Raw genomic sequence first — 24,130 nt, 5'->3', positions numbered from 1 at the left:
TTCCCTAAATAAATATTCCCAATATTTCAGGATAATTTCTCTCTACTCCTTTCATACAGGTGCTATCCCCTAAATGAATATTCCCAATATTTCAAGATCCTTTCTCTTCACTCATTCCCTGCTCACACAATCCCATAAATAAATATTCCCGATATTCCAGGATAATTTCCCTGCTTTCCCGCTGATTCCCACCGCCCCTCCTGCCTCTCACAAACCCCCAAGGGGGGAAGGAACATTTTTCTTGTTCCCAAGGTGCCAAGGGGTTAAATCCCTTTTCTAGAGGAGTCTCGGGCCAGGACAGCCGGTGGCGCTGGCGGAGCCGGGATCCGGGAATTTCGGGATAATGGGATTTACGGAGCGCTGCCGGCTCATCCCTGCGGAGCGCTCCATCGGGAACGCATCCTCAGCGCGATGCCAGCCGGGCACAGGAGGCTGGAGGGGGAAAAAACCCCTAAATCCTCATCCCAAAGCGCTGGGGAATGGTTCAAAAAATCCACAAAAAATCCAAAATATCACCCGCGCGCAAACCCGCCCGCCCGGCCGCGCCGAGATCCGTGAACCGCAAATTTTACCGGAGCGTGCGGGCGGCGCCGCCATGATTGTACCGGGGAGGGGGGGGGACGGGGACACGGGGACAAACTGGGGGGGACTGGGACAAACTGGGGGCGATGGGGACGAACCGGGGGGAACGGGGACAAGAGGGGGGACCGGGATAAACGGGGGGGACAGGAATAAACGGGGGGGACGGGAATAAACGGGAGGGGAACGAGCAGAAAGAGGGGGACAGGCAGAAAGAGAGGGGGGGGACCTGCGTGGTGCGGGGCCACATCCGCCACCCCCCGCTGTCCCCGCGCTGTCCCCCGGTCCCTTCATCAGCCCCTCGCCCCGCCCGCCCTTGCGGCTTCTCGCTGTCCCCGCTGTGCCCCCCGGCGGTCCCCCCGGGAGAGGCGGGGAGGGGGCAGCACGGAGGAGGAGGAGGAGGAGGAGGAGGAGGAGGAGGAGGAGCGCGCAGAGGGAGGCGGGGGGGCAGGAAACCCTCCTGGAAGTATGAAGGAGATGGTGGGAGGCTGCTGTGTGTGTTCCGACGAGCGCGGCTGGGCGGAGAACCCGCTCGTCTACTGCGACGGCCACGGCTGCAATGTGGCCGTGCACCAAGGTGAGCCCGGCACGGCCCCCCCGAGCCCCTCCCCGAGCCCCCCGAAACCCCCCGGGGACGGGGCGGGGTGAGGATGGGGGCGGCGGCGGCGGGGGGGGCGCGCTTTGTTTTAGCGCTATTGTTCCAAATAACGGTGTCGCCGCCGAGGTGGCGCGGCCGCGGAGGGGGGACACGGCGGGGACACGGCCGGGGAGGAGTTGGGGCAGCAGCGGAGCCCCCCCCGGGGGTGGCGAGCGGGGGGATTTCTCCGCTGCCCCCCCGGTTTAGCGGGGAGGGGAAGGGGGGGAAGAGGCGCTGCCGCCCCCAGCCCGGGCCGGGGGTGCTGGGGGGGCGCGGGGAAAAACCGGAGGGGGCGGCGGGGCCCGGAGCTGCCTCCTGCGAGGGCAGGGAGGGAGGAAGGCAGCCTCCCTCCTCCTCCTCCTCCGCCTCCTCCGCCCGCTGCTCCCGGCGACACGGGCGATTTGCATTTTAAATGACTCCGAGCCCGCCCCCAGCGCTCGGTAGCGGGCCCGGAAAGTTTGTCCTCGGCTCGGTGAACAAAACAAATCCGGATTAAAATCGGTATTCGAGGCATCGGAGGAGTGGCGATCCCTGCTCAGTTTGTTTGGAATGCGCCCAGGGTTCCGGGCTGCTCGGGCCGCGCTGTTTTCCCGGCTGATGTTATCCCGTTCCTGTCCCGGTTGTTGTTTTAGCCTGTCAATTTCCCAGTTGTCGTTTTATCCCATCAATTTCCCAGTTGTTGTTTTTTCCCATCAATATCCCGGTTGTTGTTTGCCCATCCCTGTCCCCGTTGTTGTTTTTATCCCATTCCCGTCCCGGTGCATCTCCAGCTCCTCCTGCTCGCTCTCGTCCATTCCCTGTGCTCGCTTCTGGTTCTGGGTGTCCGTGAGTCCGGCTCCGTCCGTGGGTCCAGCCCTGTCTGTGATCCTGTGTCCAGAACAGCTTCAGAGGGTCAGGAACAGTTTGAGAGAGGCAAGAGCTGTTCCAGAGTCTTAGGAAGAGTTTTGGATTTTCCAAACCAGATCCAGAGGGGCAGGAACAGGTTCAGATTTTCAAGAACAGTTCCGGAGCATCAGGAACAGTTTTGGATTCTCAAGAAGAGTTTTAGAAGCACAGGAGAAGTTCCAGAGGGTCAGGAACAGTTTTTAAGGATCAGGAGCAGTTTCAAATTTTCAAGAACTGTTCTAGAGGATTAGGAAGAGTTTGAGATTTTCAAAACTAGATCCAGAGGGTCAGGAAGAGTTCTGGATTTTCAAGAAGAGTTTCAGAAGTGCAGGAGCAGCTCCCGAGGGTCAGGAACAGTTTCAGATTTTCAAGAACAGCGCCAGAGCATCAGGAAGAGTTTCAGATTTTCAAGAAGAGTTCCAGAAGCACAGGAGGAATTTCAGGGGGTCAGGAACAGTTTTTAGGGGTCAGGAGCAGTTCCAGAGTGTCGGGTTGAGTTCCAAATATTCAATAACAGCTTTTAAGGGTCAGGAACAGTATCAGATTTTCAAAAACAGTTTCAGACCATCAAGAAGAGTTTCAGATTTTCAAGAGGAGTTTCAGAAGTGCAGGACCAGCTCCAGAGGGTCAGGAAAAGTCTCTGAGCCTGGTTTGAGTCTCAGTCTGTGCCTGTGGGAAGTTCAAGGAGTTTATTTGGGGTTTTTGGGGGCCCTGCAGGATGTGGTGATTCCCCTTTTGGAGCCCAGCCCAGCCCCTGCGGCTTTGGGGAGGTTTTTATTCCCCAAATAACTCAAACCCCAAAAAGGAACCCTGGGGACTCAGAGAAAAACAGGGAAGAAAACAGGAAATAAACAGCGAGAAAAAAGAGGAAAAAACAGGGATAAATGGTAAAAAACAGGGAAAGAGCAGGGGAAAATGGGGAAATCAGGGGAAAATGGGGTAAAACTGGGAAGAAAAGTGGGAAGTAAACAGGGAGAGTGAAATTCCCGGGAAGCCCCGGGTCCATCTTTAGCCCAGGCTGAGAGCCAAGAACGAGCTCAGCTGGAGCCAGTAGGGGCTGCCAGGGGAAAACAGGGAAAAACAAGGGGAAAATGCAGAATATGAGCTGAAAATAAAAATCATTAATGGCGTTAACTCCTTTATACAGCTCTTGTTTTCCATCAGATAGTTCTGTGAATATCCTGAATTTTTAATGAAAAGTTGTGTTCCAAAGAGAAGAAAATCCCCAAAACAAGGGGGAAAAAAAGGTCAAAAATGAGCAAAAAATACAATTTATAAATGCTCTTAATCCTTTTTAGGGGCCTACATTTACCACTCATGGTTTCCTCAATATTTTACATTTTTATTTTATTTTATTTTGTTTATTTTGTTGGTTTTTTTTTTTTCTCTCAAGATTTCTTTCTGCTAAGCTTGTTTTTCTCCCTGATTTTCCTCCTGTTTATTTCCAGCCTGCTCCAAACATTTTTAAACCCCCAAGAAATCATAAATGAATGGATATAAAATTGTTTAATTTGGGTTTTTTTGCCTTTTCCCCCAGCTTGTTATGGAATTGTCCAGGTTCCCACCGGCCCCTGGTTCTGCCGGAAATGCGAATCCCAGGAAAGAGCCGCCCGAGTGGTGAGTAGGGAAAAATAATGGATGGAGTTCTCCAAGATTTTTGGGTGTGGGGCCTTTTTAAAAATTCAAAAGCCCCCAAAAAGAAATCACAGGAGAGATTTTCCTACACCAGATTTTGGGGCACCCCAAAAACAACCCCACACCCTCTCAGCCTGGATTTGGGGTGACACCAAACTCAACTACGACCATACAACCAAAACTTCTCCTGAAAACTGGAGGGAAAAAACCTCATGAGAGGCGGAAGGAAGGAGCAGAGAGAGATAAAAACTCAATTTCTTTTTTACTCCGAGTTGCCGCTTTCGGTTTTACTCCTCAACCACAGCCCCTAAAACTGGCCCTAAAAAAGCCCCAAAAGCAAAACTTTGCCCTGGGCATTTAAATCAAAATTTTAGGGCTTTTTTTGAGATGTTTGTTCCCCATGACCTCCTCAGTCCTCATTCCCACAGCCCTGTTCTGGCAGCAGCTCCTTTTTGGGGCAAAAATAGGGATTTTCTGGTCCTAAACTTGGAATTAAATGGATGAAATTTGAATTTTATTGATTAATTTTTATTCAATTTGAATTTTATAGATTTAATTTGAATTTTATAGATTAAATTTTATTTAATTTTAATTTTATTGATGAAATTTGCATTTTTGGGATTAAATTTCAGTTTTATTGATTAAATTTGGATTGAAATTCAAGTTTTATTGATTAAATTTCAATTTTATCCATGAAATTTGAATTTTATTGATGAAATTTCAATGTCATCAATGAAACCTAATTAAACCTGACGGAATCTGAATTTTATAGCTGAAATCTGACAAATTTTATTTATTAAATTTAAACTTTATCAATTACAGCTGATGAAATTTGAATTTTATCAATGAAATCGGGCGAATTTTGGTGGTTTTTCTCCCTTCCAGAGGTGCGAGCTGTGTCCCCACAAGGATGGAGCCCTGAAGCGCACAGACAATGGGGGTGAGCCATGGAATTCCCACCTGGAAAATCCCAAAATCCACCCTCCCCCTTTTGCCCACAAAATTCCCTTTTTGGAGCCTCCACCAAAGGAGGTGTTTTTTTTCCCTGCCTGAGCTTGGATTGGAATAAAAATGAGCCCAAAATTGTGGGATTTTGGGGTTGATCCCACAGGAATTTCCCAATCTGTGGGATCACAGTGGGATCCAGGCCCCATCCCAGAGGATTTTCCATGCGGGATTTTCCTGCAGGTTTTTGGGGATGGAATTTTTTGAGATTGAGGTTTTTATGGAGACAGAGGTTTTTTGGGATGGGGATTTTGGGATGGAGGGTTTTTAGGCACAGAAGCTTTTTTGGGGGGGCGAAGAATTTTTGGGTTCCATGCCAAAATACAGGCTATTTTGGCATGGAACTTTTTTTGGGATGGAGGATATTTTTTGCAACAGAGATGTTTTTGACGTGTAGTTTTTTTGGCATGGGGTTTTTGGGGACAGAAGATTTTTCTGGCACAGAATTTTTTTTTTGGGGGTGGTTCCTGGACTGAATTCCCATTTTCCCGTCCTTTTCCAGGCTGGGCCCACGTGGTGTGTGCCCTGTACATCCCCGAGGTGCAGTTTGCCAACGTGCTCACCATGGAGCCCATCGTGCTCCAGTACGTCCCCCATGACCGCTTCAACAAGGTAAAATCTGGGATTTCGGGATTTTGGGATCATCCCGTCTCCACACGGCTCCTTCCTGGATTATCCTGACCCCACAGCTGCTCAGATTCCATTAAAAATCAAGGAAATCCCTGGATTTGCTAAGACATTTTTGGTCTTCCCCATCTATCTTCCCCAAATTGATGGAATTTGAGGAATTTCTTTGTGGAACGATGGGAACCAGTTGGATCCATGGAATTCGCTGTTGGATCCTCCGTATTTTTGGAGAGAAAATGGGAATTTCAGGAATTTCTTGGTGGGACGACTTGAGCCAACTGAATCTATGGAATTCTGTGTTGGATCCTCCATATTTGGATGGGTTTTGGGGGAGAAAATGGGAATTTGAGGAATTTCATGGTGGAACAACTGGAACCAAAGGAATCCATGGAATTCCATGTTGATTCTGATGGGATGGTTGGGATTTTGGGGAAAAAGGAGAAGTTTTGTGTATCCCACTGGGGAGTATCCTGGAATTTTCATAGAAATCCCTCAAAATTTCCTCGATGCACCAGAAATTCCTTGACAGGAGTGGAAGGTGGGAAAGGCTGGAACTCACCAAGCTTCAAAACCCCTCCTGACCCAACACATTCCATGAGATTTGGGAATCCTTGGAGGCTTTTCCTCTTGGAAAATGTGTTTTTTTTCCCCGTTTTTTTCCCCCCTTCCCAGACCTGCTACATCTGCGAGGAGCAAGGGCGGGAGAGCAAGGCGGCCTCGGGGGCCTGCATGGCCTGCAACCGCCACGGCTGCCGCCAGGCCTTCCACGTCACCTGGTGAGATCCCCGGGAGCTCCCTCTGGAATGTGCCCCCAGCTGCTCCTTCCCTGCCCTGGCTCGGGGGGCTCGCTCCCTCAGGGTCGTGGGGTTTGGGGTTGATCCCCCCCCATGGGGTTATTTGGGACTGGAATTGCCCCTTCTTCCTCCTCACCCAGGAGATTTTTCCAGGTTTTTCCAGGAAGTTCCCAAAGTTCAGGAAATTCCATTGGAACCTGTGGAATCTGATGGATTTTCCTTTTTTTTTTTTTTCCCCTGCTGATTTTTCTTTTTTTTTTTCCCTCCATTTTCCTGCTGATTTTCTCGAGTTTCCCCTGTTTTCCTACCAATTTTCCCATTTTTTCCCTGTTTTCCCTCTGATTTTCCTGGACTTTCCCTGTTTTTCCTGGGATCAGTGCACAGATGGCCGGGCTCCTGTGCGAGGAGGAGGTGCTGGAGGTCGACAATGTCAAATACTGCGGCTACTGCAAATACCACTTCAACAAAATGGTGAGATCCAGGAATTCCAGGGATTCTGGGACTTCCCAATTATTTAGAGAACTTTTATTTATTCAGGGAATTTCATTTGTTTGGGGAATTTCATTTCTTGAGGACATTTTTAATTTATTTTGGAAATTTTCATGTATTTCAGGAATTTTTATTTTATTTGGTGGGTTTGATTTATTTAGGGAATTTTATTTATTTAGGGAACTTTCATTTATTTAAAAAAATTAATTTCTTTTTCTTGCCCTTTTCTCTCTTCTCCTTTTCAATCTTTTTTCATCCATTTTCATCTTCTTCCCCCTCTTCCTCCTTTTTTTCCCCTTTCCCTCTTTTCTTTCCCCTTTCCCCCTCTTTTTTCCCTTTTTTCTCTTTTTTCCCATTTTCCATCTTTCCTTTCCCCTTTTCCCTCTTTCTTCCCCTTCCCCCTTTTTTCCCTTTTTCCTCATTTTCCCCCTTTTCCCTCTATTTTTTCCCCTTTCCCCTCTTTCCTTTCCCCCTTTCCCTCTGGTTTTTTTTCCTGTTTTCCCCCCCTTTTCCCCATTTTCCTCCTGTTTTCCCCCAGAAGACCTCGCGCCATTCCGGGAGCAGCTCCTTCCTCCCGGGCAGGAGGAGCCGCTCAGCATCCCCAGCCCAGGAAAAGCACCTGTCCCACCACGAGCGGCCAAAAAAGGTGAGAAAACCCCCAAAACTCTCAAAATCCCCCAAATTCACAGGATTTGTTTATGGGATCAGGTGCTGGAAAACTGCTGGAATGGGGATTTATTAAAATTTCTTTATGGGATCTGGCACTGCCCTTCCCAGTGTTGGGAATTCTGGCATTCCAGAGGTTCCTGGTTTTTTTTTCCAGAGCCGCAAGGACAAGGAGAGGCCGAAGCAGAAGCACAAAAAGCGGCCGGAGTCCCCCAGCAGCCTTCCCCCAGCACCTGTGGCCGTGGCTGCTGAGAAGGTACTGGGGAAAATCCCCCAGGAAACTGGGAAAAGGGGCAGGAAAATCCACCCAGAAAATCCAGCCAAAAAAAAACGGGGAAAGGAGCAGGAAAATCCACCCAGAAAATAGGGAAGGCCAGGAAAATGCACCCAAAAACCCAGGGAAAGGGGACAGGAAAGTCCACCCAGAAAACTGGGAAAAGGGCAGGAAAATCCACCCAAAAAAAACCAGGGAAAAGGGGCAGGAAAATCCACCCCGAAAACTGGGAAAAGGGCATTCTCACCAGGCCATTCCCACCCCCAGGCCCCTCTCCCCTTCCCTTCCTGAGGAAAAATCAGGACGATTTCTCCTGCTGAGCCCATAAATCCAGGAGGGTTTAATTCCCGCATCTGGGGCTGGCAGGAGAAAATCCCAATTCTCTCTCCCCAGAATTCCCCCATTCTCATCCCCTCAAATTCCGGGCACATCTGGCGCCTGCAGCTGTCGAGGGATTAAATCCAGGGATGGACTTGGATCCCAGGATTCATCCCAAAGAGGGCTCAGTCAGGGTCAGGGATGTCAGGAAGGTCCCACATTTTGGGCTATCCCATAATTACAGGAATATTTTTAATTTTGGTTGTAATGTTACCTAAAATGGGTGACTTTGGAGCCCTTGGGTCTGGATTTGAAGGGAATTGGGATTTGAGGGATCTGGGTTTGGGTTCATCCCTCTTTCCCCCTGGCTTTCCCCCTGGCTTTTCCCGGCTGAATTCCCATAATTCTCCCTCTCATCCCAAAATTCTGGATTTCCTGGCATCTGCCCAGGTTCTTCACCCTCCTGTCTCCCCTGGCTCCTGCAGCTCAGCTGGAATTTGGGAACATCTGGTGTTGCTCCAACCCCTGGGAATATTCCCAGCCAGAGCTTTGGGATGGCTGCAGGGATCCCAGGGAATCTCCTGTCCCATGCCAAGGATGAGGAAATTCTCCCAGGGAATCTCTGATCCCACCCCATTCCCAAGGAAATCCCCCAGGTGGGATGGGAGTGGTGGGAGCAGCACACCTGAGGCAGGAATCTGAAATCCCCAATGGAACTGGGAGCTTTCCAAAATCCAGAGGTTTTTGGAGCTGGAAACTCCGCTCCCTTCCCCCTTTAATCCCCTGCGGTTTCCTGGGATGAGCCCAATCCCTGGGATGGAATTCTCGGCGCCACTGAGCAGCAGGAGATGTCCCCAAGTCCCTTTTGTGCCTGGAGCGACCCGAGCTGAGTAGCCCTGGGTGGGCAGAGGGGCAATTCCCACTTCAGAGGGGGGAAATTGCGGAAATTGGGAAATTTGGGAAAAATGGGAAAATCAGGAAAATGGGGAAAAAAGGAGCCCCGGCTCCTTCCCCTGCAGCCAGCTCTGGTCCCTGGGGTCACCCCAGTGTCTGTCCCCTCCCAGGGCTCCAGCAGCCACCACGAGGCCACCAAGGAGAGCTCAGAGGTGGCCAGGGCAGAGGCCAAGGGCAGGAAATCCTCGAGCCACGGCAGCAGCCACAAGGGCAAGAAGACGGGAAGCGGGAAAAGCTCCGCAGGCTTTGGATCTGCCCCAGCTGGGGGAACCTTCCAGACGGCCGGTGAGGGGCAGGAGGAGGAGGAGGGAGAGGGAGAGGGAGGAAGGAGGAAGGAGGGGGATGGAGGAGGAGGAAGAGGAGAAGGAGGAGGGAGAGGAAGGAGAAGAAAGGAGAGAGGGGAGGGAGGAAGAGGGGAGGGATGAAGGACAAAGGGAGAAGGATGGAGGAGGAAAAGGAGAGGCATGAAGGAGGAAGAGGAGTGATGGAGAAGAGGGGAAGGATGAATATGGAGGAAAAGGAGAAGAAGGAGGGAGAGGGAAAGGTGGGAGAGGAGAGATGGGAGAGGAGAGGAAGGAAGAGGGGAGGGATGGAGAAAAGGAGAGGGATGGAGGAGGAAGAAGAAGAGAGTGATGAAGTACAGGAGGCAAGGGATGAAGGAGAAAAGCAGAGGAATGAGGGAGAAGGAGGAGAGCAATAAAGCACCAGGACCCCTCCCCAGCCCCTCGGGCTGACCCCACGTGTCCCCAGGCTCCTCCTGCGGCCTGCCCGGCTCCCAGGACTTCGTGCCCTTCCCCAAGCTGGAGCAGGAGGACGAGAAGTTCCGCAAGGCCACCAGCTCCAGCTCCTCCTCGCACTGCTCGCCGCTCTCTGAGGGCCCCAAGGCCGATGTCTTCGAGCAGAAGGTCATCTTCTCCGGCTTCGGCTCCATCATGCGCTTCTCCACCTCGGCCGTGGGCCAGCCGCGAGCCCGCGACGCCTCGCCCGTGGACTACAAAGCCTCCAGCACCCTTGGTGGCCCCGCGAGTGGCACGGGTGGCACGGCTGGCGCCATCGGGAGCGGCCACAAGCGGATGCCGTCGCTGGGCGCCGAGGAGGGAGAGGTGCTCAAGGAGAAGAAGCACAAGGGCAGCAAGAAGAACAAGCACGGCCCCGGCAGGCCCAAGGCGGGCAAAGGCAAAGAGGTTTTGGGGGCCCAGCTGGCTGGGTCCACCTCCACCTCCTCCTCTCCCTTCTCCGGGGGATCCCTCATCAGCTCCAGCGTCGGGAATTCTTCCCGGAGCTTCAGCCACCCCGGGAGTCTGCCCAGCCTCAGCATGGAGTCGCCACTGCTGGGGTCAGGTGGGTCCCCCCTTGAGGGATTCAGGTGTGCTCAGATCCCTTTTCCCGCCTTTTCCAGAATTTTCCAGTGCGTTTAGCCATGTCCAGACCTGCCTGCACAGGGTTCTGTCTCCTGAATCCATAAAAATCCACATCCTCTTCCTTCACCCTGGAATCTCCCTTGGATCAGCTTCCCAAAAGTTGAGGAATCTCCTCTCCCTTGGGAGAGGCTGTATCAAAAGGAATCTCTCCCTGGGAGGAGGCGGGATCAGAAGGGATCTCTCCCTGGGGATTAGCGGGATAAATTGGAATCTGTGTCCCGCAGGGATCTACACGAGCAACAAGGACCCGATCCCGCTGGGCGCGGCGCTGCGGGCAGTGTGCAGCACGCCGCTGCCCTCGGGGCTGCTCCCGCACCAAGGTGGCGCCGCCCTGCCCCAGCTCAGCCGCTCGCCCTTCGCCAGCTCCATCCCCGCCTCCTCCTCCGCCGGATCCACCACGCAGGTGAGGCCCGGGACGGGCCGGGGCTCGGGACTGGGGGCACGCGGGAATGGTGACAGTCAGGATTGGGAATAGTCGGGATTGGGGACAATTGGCACGGGGAATAGTCGGGATGGGGAACAATCGGGACTGGGGACAGTCGGGATTGGGAACAGTGAGGATTGGGGACAGTCGGGATTGGGGACAGTCGGGATTGGGGACAGTCGGGAATGGGAACACTCAGGATTGGTAAATTTGGGATTGGGAATAGTCAGGATTGGGGACAGTTGGGACAGGGAATAATCGGGAATGGGGACAGTTGGGACAGTGAACAGTCAGGACTGGGAACAGTTGGGAATGGGAATACTCAGGACAGGGAACACTTGGGAATGGGAACAATTGGGACAGGGAACACTCAGGATTTGGAACACTTCCACTGGGAAGAGCAATTGGGTCCACACCACTCCCAGGGCTCCTGGCTCCCAGCCAGCTCTGGGAATGTGCCAAGCCGCTCACCAGACTTCCAGGAGATATTTTTAACACGGGAGCTGGGAAGAGCTGCAATAACCAGGATATTTTCCTGCTTCCCGTGCAGGTGTTTTCCCTGGCGGGTTCCACCTTCAGCCTCCCTTCCTCGCACATTTTCGGGAGCCCGCTGACGTCCGGGCTGTCCCTGAACCCCCTCCTCAGCCAGCCGGAGAGCAGCCGGGCAGGTATGTGAACTCCCAGATATGTCCGGGTCGGCTTTCCCGAGGGCTCTCCCACCAGGACAGGACAGGACAGGACAGGAGGCCGCTGCTGCATTCCCAGCTTTTCCAGCTGCTGTCCCTCGGGGTGACAGCCAGGGCTGCCATGGGGAGACAGGGATGGTGTCTTTGCCAACTGCACCTCGGGAGTGTCCCTGGAGAATGGGTGTCCCTGGATCATGGGTGCCCCCTGGAAAATGGGTGTCCCTGGAGAATGAATGTCCATGGATAACAAGTGTCCCTGGATGATAATGGCTGTCCCAGGATAATTGGATGTCCCTGGATAATGAGTGGCCCTGGATGATGATGGGTGACCCTGGAGAATGGATATCCCTGGAAAATGAATATCTCTGGAAAATGGATGTCTCAGGAGAATGAATGTCCATGGACAATAGGTGGCCCTGGAGAATTGGGTGGCCCTGGATAATGAGTGTCCCTAGATAATGATGCATGTCCCAGGATAACTGGGTGGCCCAGGAGAATGGATATCCCTGGATAATTGGGTGTTCCAGGAGAATGAATATCCGTGGATAAGGAGTAACTCTGGAAAATGAATGTCCCTGGAGAATTGGGTGTTCCTGGGGAATGCGTGCCCGTGGTTTGGGTTGGGTTAAAGATGGGCAGGGACACCTCCCATTACCCCAGGGTGCTCCAAGCTGGCCTGGGACACTTTCAGGGATGGATCAGCCACAGTTTCTCTGGGAATTCCATCCCAGCCCCTCCCCACCCTCACCGGGAGGAATTCCTTCCTAAGACTCCATCTATCCCTGCCCTATTCCAGTATAAACCCATTCCCTATGTCCTATCCATCCCTCCCTTGTCCCAAACCCCTCTCCAGCTCTCCTGGAACCAATTCCAGCACTGGAAGCTACTCCAGGATCTTGCACTGGGAGATTCTGGCCACATCCAGGAATTATGGATATAACATGGATTATTCCTGCCTGGAAGAGTGTCTCAGTAGGACATTCCCAAAGAGCCAGGATCCCCTAGCCCTGTCTGGAGGAACTGCCCAGCCCCAGCTGGGTTTGCTCATTCCCAGCAGCAGCAGGAAATCCCTGCTCTGGGTATCCTGTTAGGAATCCCGGCATTCCCTGCAGGAGATTTCCCGGATTCCTGCACGTGGGAGTGTGTGGGAAAGGAGAGGAGGGGCAGGGAGGCAGCTGAGGCTGGAGCCACCACATCTGACAGGGCTCACGGAAAAGGGGAGTGAGCGTTCCAGGGATGGGAAGATAAATAAGGGATTTATCCTGGATTACCCTTGGAATGGCAGATATCCTGCACATGTGCACAGCAGCCCCATCCCAGATTTCCTGGGGCACAGGGATGGCTCTGGAGGAAGGTTCTGGATGCCAAAGCTGAGCTGGGCACTGCTGAGGGCACAGCTCAGATCCTGGGGGCAGTTTTGTGATCCTCCCAAAAAGGGCATGGAGGGACTGGAGCGTGGCCAGGGAAGGGTTTGAAGTGCCAGGAGTGGCTGAGGGAGCTGGGAATGTTTATCCTGGAGAAAAGGAGGGTCAGGAGAGACCTTCTGGATCACCACAAGTCCCTGACAGGAGGAGACAGCCATGGAGGCTGGGGTCTGCTCCCAGGGAATGGGGACAGAAGGAGAGGGAATGGCCTCAGGCTGGGCCAGGGGAGGTTTAGGTTGGATGTTGGGGAAATTTCCTCATGGGAAGGGTGGTCAGGCATTGGAACAAGTCCCCGTCCCTGGAAGTGTTCCAAACCGCGTGGATGTGGCACTTGGGAACAGGCTGAGTGGGAGTAGGGCTGGGCTGGGTTAATGATTGCCCTCCTGACCTTGGAGGGCTTTTCCAACCCGAACCATTCCATGATTCCCTTGAAGCTCCTTAGGGAGCACTTGGAAACCTCCAGGAACCCGGGCCGGCTCTGGGGGAAGGATCCTCAATCCCGGCTGACATTAAAGCTCTGCTCCAACCTGATTCTGTCACTCCCTGGAGACTGACAGCCGATCCCCTGGGATTACCGCATCCAGCCGGGGCCGGGGGCAGGGCCTGCCACGGGATTTGTCCCTCCTTCCCTCCCTGCGGCCCCGTCCCCCGGCGGCTCCGGCAAAACCGGCTCCAGGCTTTGCAGAGCTCCGCCGGGCCGGGCGCAGAGCGGCGCCGGGGTGACCTTGCCGGGGTGACCGCCCCGACCGTGCCGAGGTGCCAGGCGGTGCCAGTGGCTCCTCCCCGAGGGAGGTGCCGGCGGGGCCGCCCTGCGCAGCGCGGGGCCGGCGCTGCTCGGTGCGGTGCTGCCCGCGGCTGCTCGGTGAGGCTTGGTACCCTCGGTGCTGCTCGGTGCTGCTCGGTGCTGCTCGGTGCTGCTCGGTGCGGTTCGCTGCGGTTCGGTGCAGTTCGGTACTTCCCGGGACTGCTGGGTTCTGGTGCCGCTCGGCACCACCCGGTGCTCCCCAGCGGGCACTCACCGGGCACACACCGGGCACACACCGAGGACTCACCGGGCACCAGGCGCCGCTGACCCCGGGCCCTCTGTCCCTGTCCCCGCGCAGAGCCCGACCTGGAGGATTGCGGCTTCGGCTGCCGAGGGACGTCCCCGCAGGAGAGCCTGTCCTCCATGTGAGTGTACCTGGGGACAGCGGGGACACCATGGGGACAGCGGGGACAGGGCACAGCCTGGGGGGTCTGAAACAGTTCCTGCCCCGCTCCTTGGGGTGTGGGATGGGATGGGACGGGACGGGACGGGACGGGATGGGATGGGATGGATGGGATGGGATGGGATGGGTGGACCCGGAGGGCTGCGGCCACTCGGCGCCAGGCAGAGGAGCCATGGGAGCAGGGAATGGAACAGGAATGGAGCGGGAATTCAATAGGAATGGAGCCGGGATGGAGCCGGGAGTGGAGCAGGGTCCCCCTGACGCCCCCGGCCCCCCCAGGTCCCCCATCAGCAGCCTGCCGACCCTCTTCGACCAGACCGTGTCGTGCAGCAGCAGCGGGCAGCTGGACAATGTCCCGCAGGCCACCCCCAACATCGAGCAGCTCCTGGAGAAGCAGGGCAACGGCGAGGCCGGGGTGAACAGTGAGTGTGGCCGGGGGGCGGTGGGGCAGCTCCCGGGGCTCTCGGGGTGGGAGCCGCTGGGATTTTGGGGTTGTGCCCGCGGGCAGCGGAGCCGGGCGTCGACAAAGCCCCAGTGTGTGCCAGGGGGAAGAGGGGGTGCAGCGCTGTGGGGCTGGTCCCTCCCGCTCTGGGGTTTGATTGGGAATCCTGTGATCCCCTTTCCTCTTTCCTCCCTTCCCTCTCCTCCATTTGTTCCTGCCCTCCCTCCATCCCCTGCAGTTGTGGAGATGCTGAAGGCACTGCACTCGCTGCAGAAGGAGAACCAGCGGCTGCAGGAGCAGATCATGACGCTGACGGCCAAGAAGGAGCGGCTGCAGCTGCTCAATGTCCAGCTGTCCGTCCCCTTCCCCGTAGTCACCAGCAGCAACGGCCCGGGCAGCCAGTCCCAGTACATCCTGCCCACCAATGGTGAGGGCACCAGGGCTGAGGGCACCCAGGGACTTGTCCCTTGCCCCGGGGGTGGCCGAAGGGTCACAGAGGGCAGGATCTGTCCCACGGCCACCTCAGGGTCCAGCCCTGACTCTGCTGCCTCGCCCCTCTCCCCTCCCAGTCTGTGGCGGTGACTCCCTGAGCATCAGCAAGAGCCCCCCGTGCAAGAATAGCTTCGGCATCGAGAACTCGCTCTCCACGTCCTCCGAGGTACAGCGGCCCCTGCGGGCACCGGCGGCCGGGCAGGGCCTCGGGCAGGGGCAGCGCAGCAGCCCCAGGGCTCGGTAGCCAGCTGGTAAATCCTGCTAGCCCAGGCTCAGAGATCAGGTTCTCCATGCAGCGGATAGAGTAGCTGAGAGCTGGAGCGCCAGGTGAGAGCGCTTCCAGGTGATCCTGGACATCCAGCAGGGCTCTGGGACCCCTCTGAGTTCTGGGACCCCTCGTACTCGAGCCACCCGAGCTCCCCCCTTCCCACCCCGAGCTGCCCCGGGGCAGCTGCCCCAGCCCGATGCTCTGTGTCCGTTTCTCCCCCAGGACCCTCACTCGGGCTGTCCCAGCAGGAGCAGCTCCTCCCTGTCCTTCCACAGCACCCCCCCGCCCCTGCCCATGCTGCAGCCCAGCCCCGCCTCGCTGCCCCTGCCCGGGGCGCAGCAGGTGAACGGCCTGGCCAGGGCGGCGGGCGGGGGGCTGGCCGGAGTCTCGGGGGGCAGCCACGGCCTCTCGGCGGTGCCCATGGTGGACGGCCTGCTGGGCAGCCTGGCCGGAGCCCAGCAGATGCCGCTCAACGGGATCCTGGGGAGCCTGAACGGAGCGCAGCCCGCCCCGCCTCCGAGCGCGGCCCCGGCCCTGCAGCTCTCCACCAGCCTGAGCAGGTGAGGACGGGCGGCGCTGCCCTCTGCAGCCCAGCTCAGCTCCGGGGAAGGAGGGAGGGAGGGAGCGGTTCTGGCCGCGCTGGCCGCTCTGCAGAGCTGTCCCCAAGCCTGGCTTGGGGAGCCTGGCTTAGTGCCCAGTGTTCACCAGCCATTGTGTCCATAGGGAGAGGACCAGCAGGAATTTTAGCAGCCACTAAATTGGACCCCTGGTCCTTCACAAGCTGCGGAATTATCCATGTATCCCTGGTGAATTTACCTGCACGTGTTCCAGCAGAGAGCTGGAGAGCTCAGCCAAGGCGTTTCCCAGCTCTTGCCAAATGTTGCTTCTCACAAATACGATCCTCCCTCACTACTGCACCTGGGATGCTGCTGGGCATGGAAGGAAATCTTTTCAGCTGCTGTGTCTCTCTGTGTTCCCGCAGCGTGACCAGCCTGAGCCCCCTGACGGAGCAGCAGCGGCACGTCCTGCAGCAGCACGAGCAGCAGCTGCAGCAGCTGCAGCAGCTCCTGACTTCCCAGCCGCTTAACCCGGTAAGGGACGGAGGGGGGGGGAGGCTGGTGGTGCTGGGAAAAAACTCAGAACAGAGAGGAAAATCTGAAATTAAAACTGGAGGTTCTCTCCTGTCCTTGAATCCTCTGAGCCTTTTGAGTCTGAACCCACTATGGGCTGGGTGAGGGAATTCAGAGCTGGTTTGGGAATTTAGGATGAGGAAGCATCCCAAATCCTGAGGATCAAAGCTCCGGGCTGGGGGTGTGGCAGCTCCCAGGGAGGGGAGGTGGGATTTGGGCTCTTTTTATACCAAAGGACAGAAGTTTAATCTGAGTTTGCCACATCCTGAGGGGGTGAGAAGGTGGGAGCTCCGGGAAATCGAGAAGGGGAAACTGGGAGAGCCGTTTTCCCCTGGAGATGCATCCCAAGCTCGCCCCGGGCTCCCAGGTGTCCTGGGCCAACAGGAGAGGCAGAACATGCCAAGGACCCTGCTGGGGGTTAGAGAGAGATAAAACCTGAATTGTTTCAATCCCAGGCAGCTCAGCCGTGTGTGAACACATCCACACAGAGAGCTGGAGGTGCCCAGGGGGCTCCACAGCTGGCTCAGGGTTTTGGGGTTACTGAAAGGCCCCCAAAAGGTGGCTGCTCTGGGGTTCTTGGCTCCCTGCCTGCACCCCCTGTCCTGGGAATGGAGATGGAGAGGTGGCAACAGGTCCCTGAGGTGCAAACCCCAGCCCCTGGCCTTGCAGAGACCTCGGCGCTGTCCCCACCCTGCCTGGGGTGACACGGGAGTGCCACCAGCGCTATCACCAGGGCTGGGCTGTGCCCGTTCCACCCAGGAGCCCAGCCCGCTGCTCTGGATGCATTTCTGGGTCAGGCTATTTTTATATCCCAGGAGAAGCCAATTTCCGAGGGCAGCTGATGTCACCGTGTCACCCACGGGGACAGGACAATGGCAGCTCCAGCTGCCACGAGGGTCAATGGTTGCCATAGTGATTCCTGTGGTTTTCCCGGATTTCAGGGAGGTTTTCTTGGATTTCAGGGCATCCCTTGGGATGCAAGTGAGCTCTGAGCCTGCTTCCCCTGGGTCCCGCTCAATTGGAATTCAGGAAGGAATTCAGAGCCAGTTTGGGATTTCGGGACGGTGAATTCCACAGATTTGAAATTGCTGCATTGATGGGTTGGAATTGTAGAGGATTTGTGTCAGAGTACTCTGTCTCCACTCTGTCCTCTCTGTCCCTGCTCTGTCCCTGCTCTATCCCCACTCTATCCCTGCTCTGTCCCCGCTCTGTCCCCGCTCTGTCCCCACTCTGTCCCCGTGCTATCCCCGCTCTGTCCCTGCTCTGAGCCGTGTCCCGGCTGTTCCCGCAGGAGCAGCAGGCGCTGGTGTTCCAGATGATGCAGCAGATCCAGCAGAAGCGGGAGCTGCAGCGGCTGCAGATGTCGAGCTCGTCCCAGCTGTCCCTGCTGGCCGCCACCTCGGCCCCGCTGCACCCCAGCCCCAGCGCGCTGCTGACCTCGGCCGCGCCCAGCGGGAGCTCCCTGCTGGCCTCGCTGTCCCCGCAGCAGCTGAACCCCGGTGGGGCCCTGCTGGCCCCCCAGGCCACCCCCCCGCTGGGCTCGGGGCCGGCCATGGCCCCCAACCCTTTCCTGAGCCTGCAGCCCGACGGCAGCGCCCCGAAAGGAACGGTGGGTAGGGGGCTGGCACGGGCTGGGGCTGGGGACAGGCTGGGACAGGGTGGGGACAGTGTGGGGATAGTCTGGGGACAGCCCTGGGGACAGCATGGGAACAGCTGGGGAAGGATGCAATTCCTTCCTCCCCCAGTCCCTGTCCCACCAGTCCATGTCCCCTCTGATCCAGCCGTGTCCCCGTTTGTCCCCACAGCCCCTGGGTGACAAGGGCGCTCCCCTGGCGCAGGACAAGGGCTAGAAGCCCCCCGGCCCCGAGCCCGCAGCCAATCCTCTCCCGGGGACCGCGGCTTCCCCGCGGCACCAGCAGAGCCCGGAGCTCCAGGAATGGCCCAGGAGGAGCCTCGGGAGCCACAGCGGCTGTCACTGCCCCAGTGCCACCAGGAGTGAAGGTGGGGTCACCTGTCCCCTGCTCCATGTGCTGGAGGGGACTCCAGTGGATCCTGCCAGGAGCGTGGGGAGCGCCCACGGTACCAGAGACCCCCCAGAGCCTCGGGGAAGGACGTGGTGGCACCTGGAGGTGCCCAAGAATGGGACTCTCAATGTGGCCCTGCCAGGGAAGGATGTGGTGACACCTGGAGGTGTCCAAGGATGTGCACTGCTGGAGAAGGGACATGGTGGCACCCGGCAATGTCCCAAGAGCCAACACTGGATGTTGCACTGCTGGGCAAGGATGTGATGTCACCTGGTGGTGTCCAAGGTTGTGGCCCTGGATGTGGCACTGCCAAGGGAGGATGTGGTGGCCATGCCCAGGTGGGGACATCCAGATGAATTCCCAAGCTGAGGTTTCCCTGCTTTTCCCACTGGGCTTTGCTCCAGCTGGAAGACGATCCAGCCTGGAAGGACAGATGGATGAGGATGGACAGAGGTGGGAAGGAGGTGGCACCACCTGGGAGGATGTTGTCACCTGTGCCAGCTGCCGGAGGGGCGGGGCTGTCCTTCCCTCCTGGAATTCCTGAAGGCCAACATCTCAGCTGGGGCCACAGCTGGAATTGTCCAAGGTCAGGAGCTCCTGGACCTGGGAGAGGATTTCTGGACCAGAGTTTGGAGATGAAAATCTTTGTGGGGAGGAGAATCCCAAATGCGGTCCCTGCGTTTTCCCACCCACCACAAATCGTTCCCACAAAACCACGTTCTTCCACTGGTCCTGGGAAGAGGGATCTCCAAGGAATGGGACAGTGACCACAGTCCTGAGCCTGGGATGGCAGAAGTTCCATTGTTCTCCACCTTTTGACCTTGATTCCATCTCCAGTCTGGAATGTCCACTGGGGATCAGCTTCCTCTGAGCTGGGATGGATGGATGGATGGAAGGAAGGAAGGAAGGAAGGAAGGAAGGAAGGAAGGAAGGAAGGAAGGAAGGAAGGAAGGAAGGAAGGAAGGAAGGAAGGAAGGAAGGAAGGAAGGAAGGAAGGAAGGACAGTCAGAGCAGCTCTGGGAAGGGGAACACCAACACCAAATGCACCAATGCCCCTCCTTCCCTCATCCCTAGTAAATCCAGGGCTCCTAGGAATGCTCCAGCTGATGGAAACTCCTTTGGGAGAACCCCAAATCCCAAATTTTTGGACCTTCATGCATGTTTAGCACATCCCCACTGCCCTTCCTGCTTTGCACTATTCCTGTTATCAGCAGTGGGGCTGCGCTGATGGTGCTGGCAAAGCTCGCCCCAGGAGAAATCCTCCACTGAATTTCCTTTTTTAAACGTTTATTTTATTTTATTTGTTTTTCTTTTCTCTAAGATTCACACCACAAGGGTTGTCTTAAAAAAGAAAAAAAGAAAACAAAACAAAAAAAAAACCAGAGAAAAAATAATACCAAACCCTTTCTGCTCCCAGCTTGGAGCTCTGAACAGGACAGAGCTGCTGGCTGCTCAGAAATAGAAATATATATTAAATATATAATGGGATTTATCTATCCAGAAGTTATAACAAGCTTTGGAAGCTGTTGGGGAGCCCCATCCTTTGGGATCCCCGTCCCCAAACCTGCTCTGGCACAATTCCCTTCTTGCACTTTGAAATTCCTTTGGATTTTTCTCTTTTTCCCCCCACCCTGAGCTGGGTCATTCCCCTTTCCTTGGCACCCCTGGAGGTGCCACCCAAAATCCTCCTGGCATGGGGACACCCCTGGCACAGGGACACCCCTGGCATGGGGACCCCAGGTCCCCTCCACCTCCCTCCTGAGGAGCCTCGGGCTTGGCAGTGATGGTGAAAGCAAATTTAGGCACAAACTGGGCTAAAACGTGGAATTTTGGGGCTGTCCCCCAGCCTGTTTTGGTGTGGGGTAGCTGTGCTTGCCATTCAGCAGATCCTCGGGATTTGGGGACTGCCAAATCCCAGCTTTGGGCCAGCAGGAGGATGGGCAGGGGGCTCTGCCAGCTGGGTGTAGCCAGGAGTTGGGGTTTATTTTATTTTATTTTTTGCTTTTTATCACAAATCCCAAATCCCCGCATTGCTCTGGGATCCCAAATCCCTGGAGTGCTGCCCGCAGCCTCCAGCCCCATCTGCAGCCCCAGAAACCCCTAAGTTGTGCCCATATGTCCCAGTTCTTGCAAAATCCAGCCTCGGGAGATTAGAGATCCCTGTGAGGAGCAGGGAGGGAGGGCTGGGAAGGGAATTGTTCCCCCAGGACACCCAAAATCCGAGTTGGGATCACCCCCGATTTTGGGTCGGTGCCCAAATCCCTGGACAAGCCCAAGGCACCAAAGGGGTCAGTGAGAGGCACTTAGGGCACGTTTCCACAGAGGCTGGAAATGCTGGAATTGGCTCCTGCGGGAATGCTGGGGAGCCCAGGCTTTGGAAGAGGAAGGAAAGCTCGGAATTTGGGTTTTTTTAGGCAGGATCACAACCAGGGGAGCTGGATCCCTCTGGTTCTCCAGGAATTCCCAGAGCTGGATCCAGGAGTTCCCAGAGCTGGATCCCTCTGGCTCCCCAGGAATTCTGGGATTCGGGGATCAGAGACAGAAAGCACTTACACCTCTCCCTGTGCCCAACCTTCCAAAGGCTCCCAAACCCCGGGAATTGTCACCTCCAGCCACCCCAAATGTCCCTTGGGCAGAGTGAGAAGGGGGAGCGGGGAAATTCCAGGTGAATCCCTGTGGAAAAAAAAAAAAAAAAAAAAAAAAAAAACCAAAAAAAAAACAAAAAAAAAAAAAAACGGGATAACAGGGGGAAGGGAAAGGAAAAAAGGAAAAGCTAAAGATGATCTGTGTTTCAGTTGCACTGGGGTACGTTTCTTTACCCATTTTGATGCTCTCATTTAGGATTGTTGCATGTGTCCTTTTGTGTTTTTTCTTTATTTTATTCATTTTTAGGTTGTTTGGTGGTTTTTTAATATTAAATGAAAGAGAAAAATGTGTATATTTTTGTGAATTTAAGGTAATGTAGCTAAGATATATTTTTTTCACTCTGCTTGACTGGTCTTTATTATAATAAATAATATTAATATTAATATTAATTGCGAGTTGGTTTTTAATAAGGATAAAGGGGGCAAATTTAAATGGGAATGGGATTTCCCTGCCTGGTGCTGGGAATGTGTGAAGGAATCCCAAGCCAGGGATGGTACCCAGGTAGAAATGAGTGCAAAAAGGAGGAGTTTTCCCAAAGAAACCCCAATGATTGCCCCCATTAAATCCCAAATCCTCCTGTTGTGCTGGTGAGCAGCTCCTGAATCCTCCTCTTTTCCAAGGATTTATTCCTTGGAAGCCCCAAATCCACAGGCTTGTCCAGCCCCTGCTTTGGCCTCTTTCTTGCCCAAAATCGGGTCTGGAGCCATGGGATAAGCCACTCCCATGTCAGGATTCCGGGAATTCCCACTGGAAAAGCCACTCTCAGACAGAATTCTGGGAATTCCCAGGGCCGAGCCTGAAGGCCCGAGGGGCTCCAGGGAGGAAACTGAGGCACAGAGAGGGAGGGATGTGCTCCTGAGCCAGGTGTTCTGCCTGGGAAAGGGAGCCACACCGGGATCAGGACAGACTGGGATATAGGGCAGTGGGAGTGGGCACCGGGAATGGGAACTGGGACCCTGCACTGGGATTGAGATCTGGACGGGGACTGGGGCCCTGGGAGTGGGTAACAGGATTGGGCACGGGGGGACCGGGCACCGGGACCGTGCAGAGGGATCGGGAATCGTGACTGGGACCGGGATCGGGAATCGGGATCAGCACTTGGATGGAGCAGCGGGACCGGGACCGGTGGTGGGAACGGGCACCGTGACTGAGAGCGGGAACCGGGACCGGCACTGGGACCGGGCACTGAGATGGAGCAGCGGGACCGGCGGCGGGTGACGGGGGGAGCGGCAGTACCGAGCCCCGGGACCACTCGCCCGCAGAGGCAGCGGTACCAAGCCTGGCTCGGAACGGCCCCGCACGGGGCAGCCGCGCTCCCGCCGAGCCCGCTCGGCTCTTCCGGTGGCGCCGGGAGGAGGAGGAGCCGCACGGGGAAGGTCACCGGGAGCGACCCCGGGACCGGCGCCGGGACCATGCTGCGGCCCAGAGCGGCCGCTCTCCTTTCGCTGATGAGGGCGGCAGGGGGCGGCCGTCGGTACCGGGACCCCTCGCGGGGGGCGCGGGTTCCGTCGCTCTGCTCCGCGCCCCCCCCGCAGCCGGTGATCGCCGCCAAGGAGCCGTTCCCGGTGGAGCTGCAGGCGGGGAAAACCTACGGCTGGTGCGCCTGCGGGCACAGCAAGCGCCAGGTCGGGCGGGGAGACTCGGGAGAACCGGGGCGTGGGGAGGGGGGTGGAAGAACTGGGGAGGTCCAGGAGAACCGGGGGGTCTAGGAGAACCGGGGTGGGGGGGACAGGAGAACTGGGATTCCGGGAGGTTCCAGGGCGTTCCCGGGTCGGGGACTCCGCGGTGGCTCCCGGGGGGCTCCGGGGGATCTGGGATTGGGAACCCCCGGGGGGCTCTGGCGGGTCCAGGGATGAGATGGGATGGGATGGGATGGGACGGGACGGGACGGGACGGGACGGGATGGGATGGGATGGGATGGGATGGTCACAGTGGCCCCGCGGGAGCATCCGCCCACCCCCAAACCCCTCCTTGACGCCGTTCCCGTTTGTCCGCAGCCCTTCTGTGATGGTTCCCACAAGAAGGAGGCCCCGGGGCTGTCCTCGCTGCGCTTCGCCCCCACCCAAACCGGCCCCGCGCTGCTCTGCGGCTGCAAACGCACCCGGAGCCCCCCGTACTGCGACGGCTCCCACCGGGAGGACGCGGTGCAGGCGGCGCCGCTGCCCCCCCGCTCCTGAGCGGGGCTCGGCAGCACCGGCAGCACTGGGATCCCCATCCCGACCTCGTCATGGCCGCACGGGGGGGAGGAGAGGCTCCAAACCCCAATGAAATCCTGATTCTGGAACGCCGGGAGCCGCCCCGGACCCCAAACCAGCCCCTGGACAGTGGGATTTGAGGGAGGGGCCTAGAGCTGTGAGAGCCCTGGGGTGGGGCACCTGTGGGGTTTGGAATGGGGGAACCTGTGGGATTTGGGATGCAGAGGCCAATGGGATTTGGGCAGGAGGAGCCTGTGGGGTTTGAGATGAAGGGACCTGCAGGACGTAGGGTTTGGCAGGAGGCTCTGTGGGATTTGGGCTCTGTGGGATCTGTGGGATTTGGAATGGAGACACCAATGGGATTTGGCAGGAAGCTCTGTGGGATCTTTCAGGAGGCTCTGGGCAGCTGCCCCTGTGGTGTTTGTTCATTTCCAAAGCCGGTTTGCAAAGGTTGAACCGAAGAGAAGCCCTGGAGAACGGGATTATTACCAGGAATTGGGATCGTTTCCAGAGATTGGGATCATCAACAGGACAATAAACGTGACCTGAACACACCGAGCAGTCTGGGATGTACTGAGAGGGAAACCGGACACCAAAACGCCCCCTAACCCAAACCCAAATCATGGCCCTGCCCAGCCCGGGCAGTGTCCCCGGGCCGGGCAGTGGAATGGCTGAATTCCACACGGGAATTGTTTAATTTCACAGAGGAACTGATGAATTCCATGGAAGAATTGTTGAATTCCACAGAGGAATTGTTGGATTCCCTGCAGGAATTGTTGAACTAGACACAGGAATTGTTGAATTTCGCAGAGAAATTGATTAATTCCATGCAGGAATTGCTTCATTCCCTGCAGGAATTTGCTCCCTTCCCATGCTCGCCCCTCTCTGGAGCCTCCTGGCCAAAAGC

The 24,130-nt window shown here is 56.3% G+C and overlaps 2 protein-coding genes across 3 annotated transcripts; both read left to right on the top strand.

Annotated features, from left to right (window-relative positions):
* The first annotated feature begins 1,004 nt into the window (after nucleotides 1-1,004).
* MLLT6 (MLLT6, PHD finger containing) lies at nucleotides 1,005-21,417 on the top strand. 2 transcript variants are annotated; one of them, XM_063179131.1, is made up of 20 exons: nucleotides 1,005-1,156; nucleotides 3,639-3,718; nucleotides 4,622-4,676; nucleotides 5,244-5,353; nucleotides 6,041-6,144; nucleotides 6,540-6,633; nucleotides 7,193-7,297; nucleotides 7,475-7,573; nucleotides 8,974-9,148; nucleotides 9,614-10,204; nucleotides 10,509-10,687; nucleotides 11,259-11,376; nucleotides 13,922-13,988; nucleotides 14,306-14,448; nucleotides 14,707-14,895; nucleotides 15,038-15,126; nucleotides 15,451-15,788; nucleotides 16,211-16,319; nucleotides 17,650-17,967; nucleotides 18,164-21,417. In XM_063179131.1, the coding sequence occupies exons 1-20, from the start codon at nucleotides 1,048-1,050 to the stop codon at nucleotides 18,206-18,208; spliced, it is 3,117 nt and encodes a 1,038-aa protein (XP_063035201.1). In that variant the 5' UTR covers nucleotides 1,005-1,047; the 3' UTR covers nucleotides 18,209-21,417. The 2 variants fall into 2 exon arrangements, with proteins under 2 accessions (XP_063035201.1, XP_063035200.1); XM_063179130.1 differs by having other exon boundaries at nucleotides 7,190-7,297.
* Nucleotides 21,418-22,398: 981 nt separating this feature from the next.
* On the top strand, nucleotides 22,399-23,777 carry CISD3 (CDGSH iron sulfur domain 3). The gene is made up of 2 exons (XM_063178776.1): nucleotides 22,399-22,653; nucleotides 23,026-23,777. The coding sequence occupies exons 1-2, from the start codon at nucleotides 22,441-22,443 to the stop codon at nucleotides 23,203-23,205; spliced, it is 393 nt and encodes a 130-aa protein (XP_063034846.1). The 5' UTR covers nucleotides 22,399-22,440; the 3' UTR covers nucleotides 23,206-23,777.
* The last annotated feature ends 353 nt before the right edge of the window (nucleotides 23,778-24,130 follow it).

Source organism: Melospiza melodia, chromosome 30, assembly GCF_035770615.1.
Source record: "Melospiza melodia melodia isolate bMelMel2 chromosome 30, bMelMel2.pri, whole genome shotgun sequence".
Classification (NCBI taxonomy): domain Eukaryota; kingdom Metazoa; phylum Chordata; class Aves; order Passeriformes; family Passerellidae; genus Melospiza; species Melospiza melodia.
The sequence above is the reverse complement of the archived record's forward strand: the minus strand, read 5'-3'. Positions and strand labels throughout refer to the sequence as shown.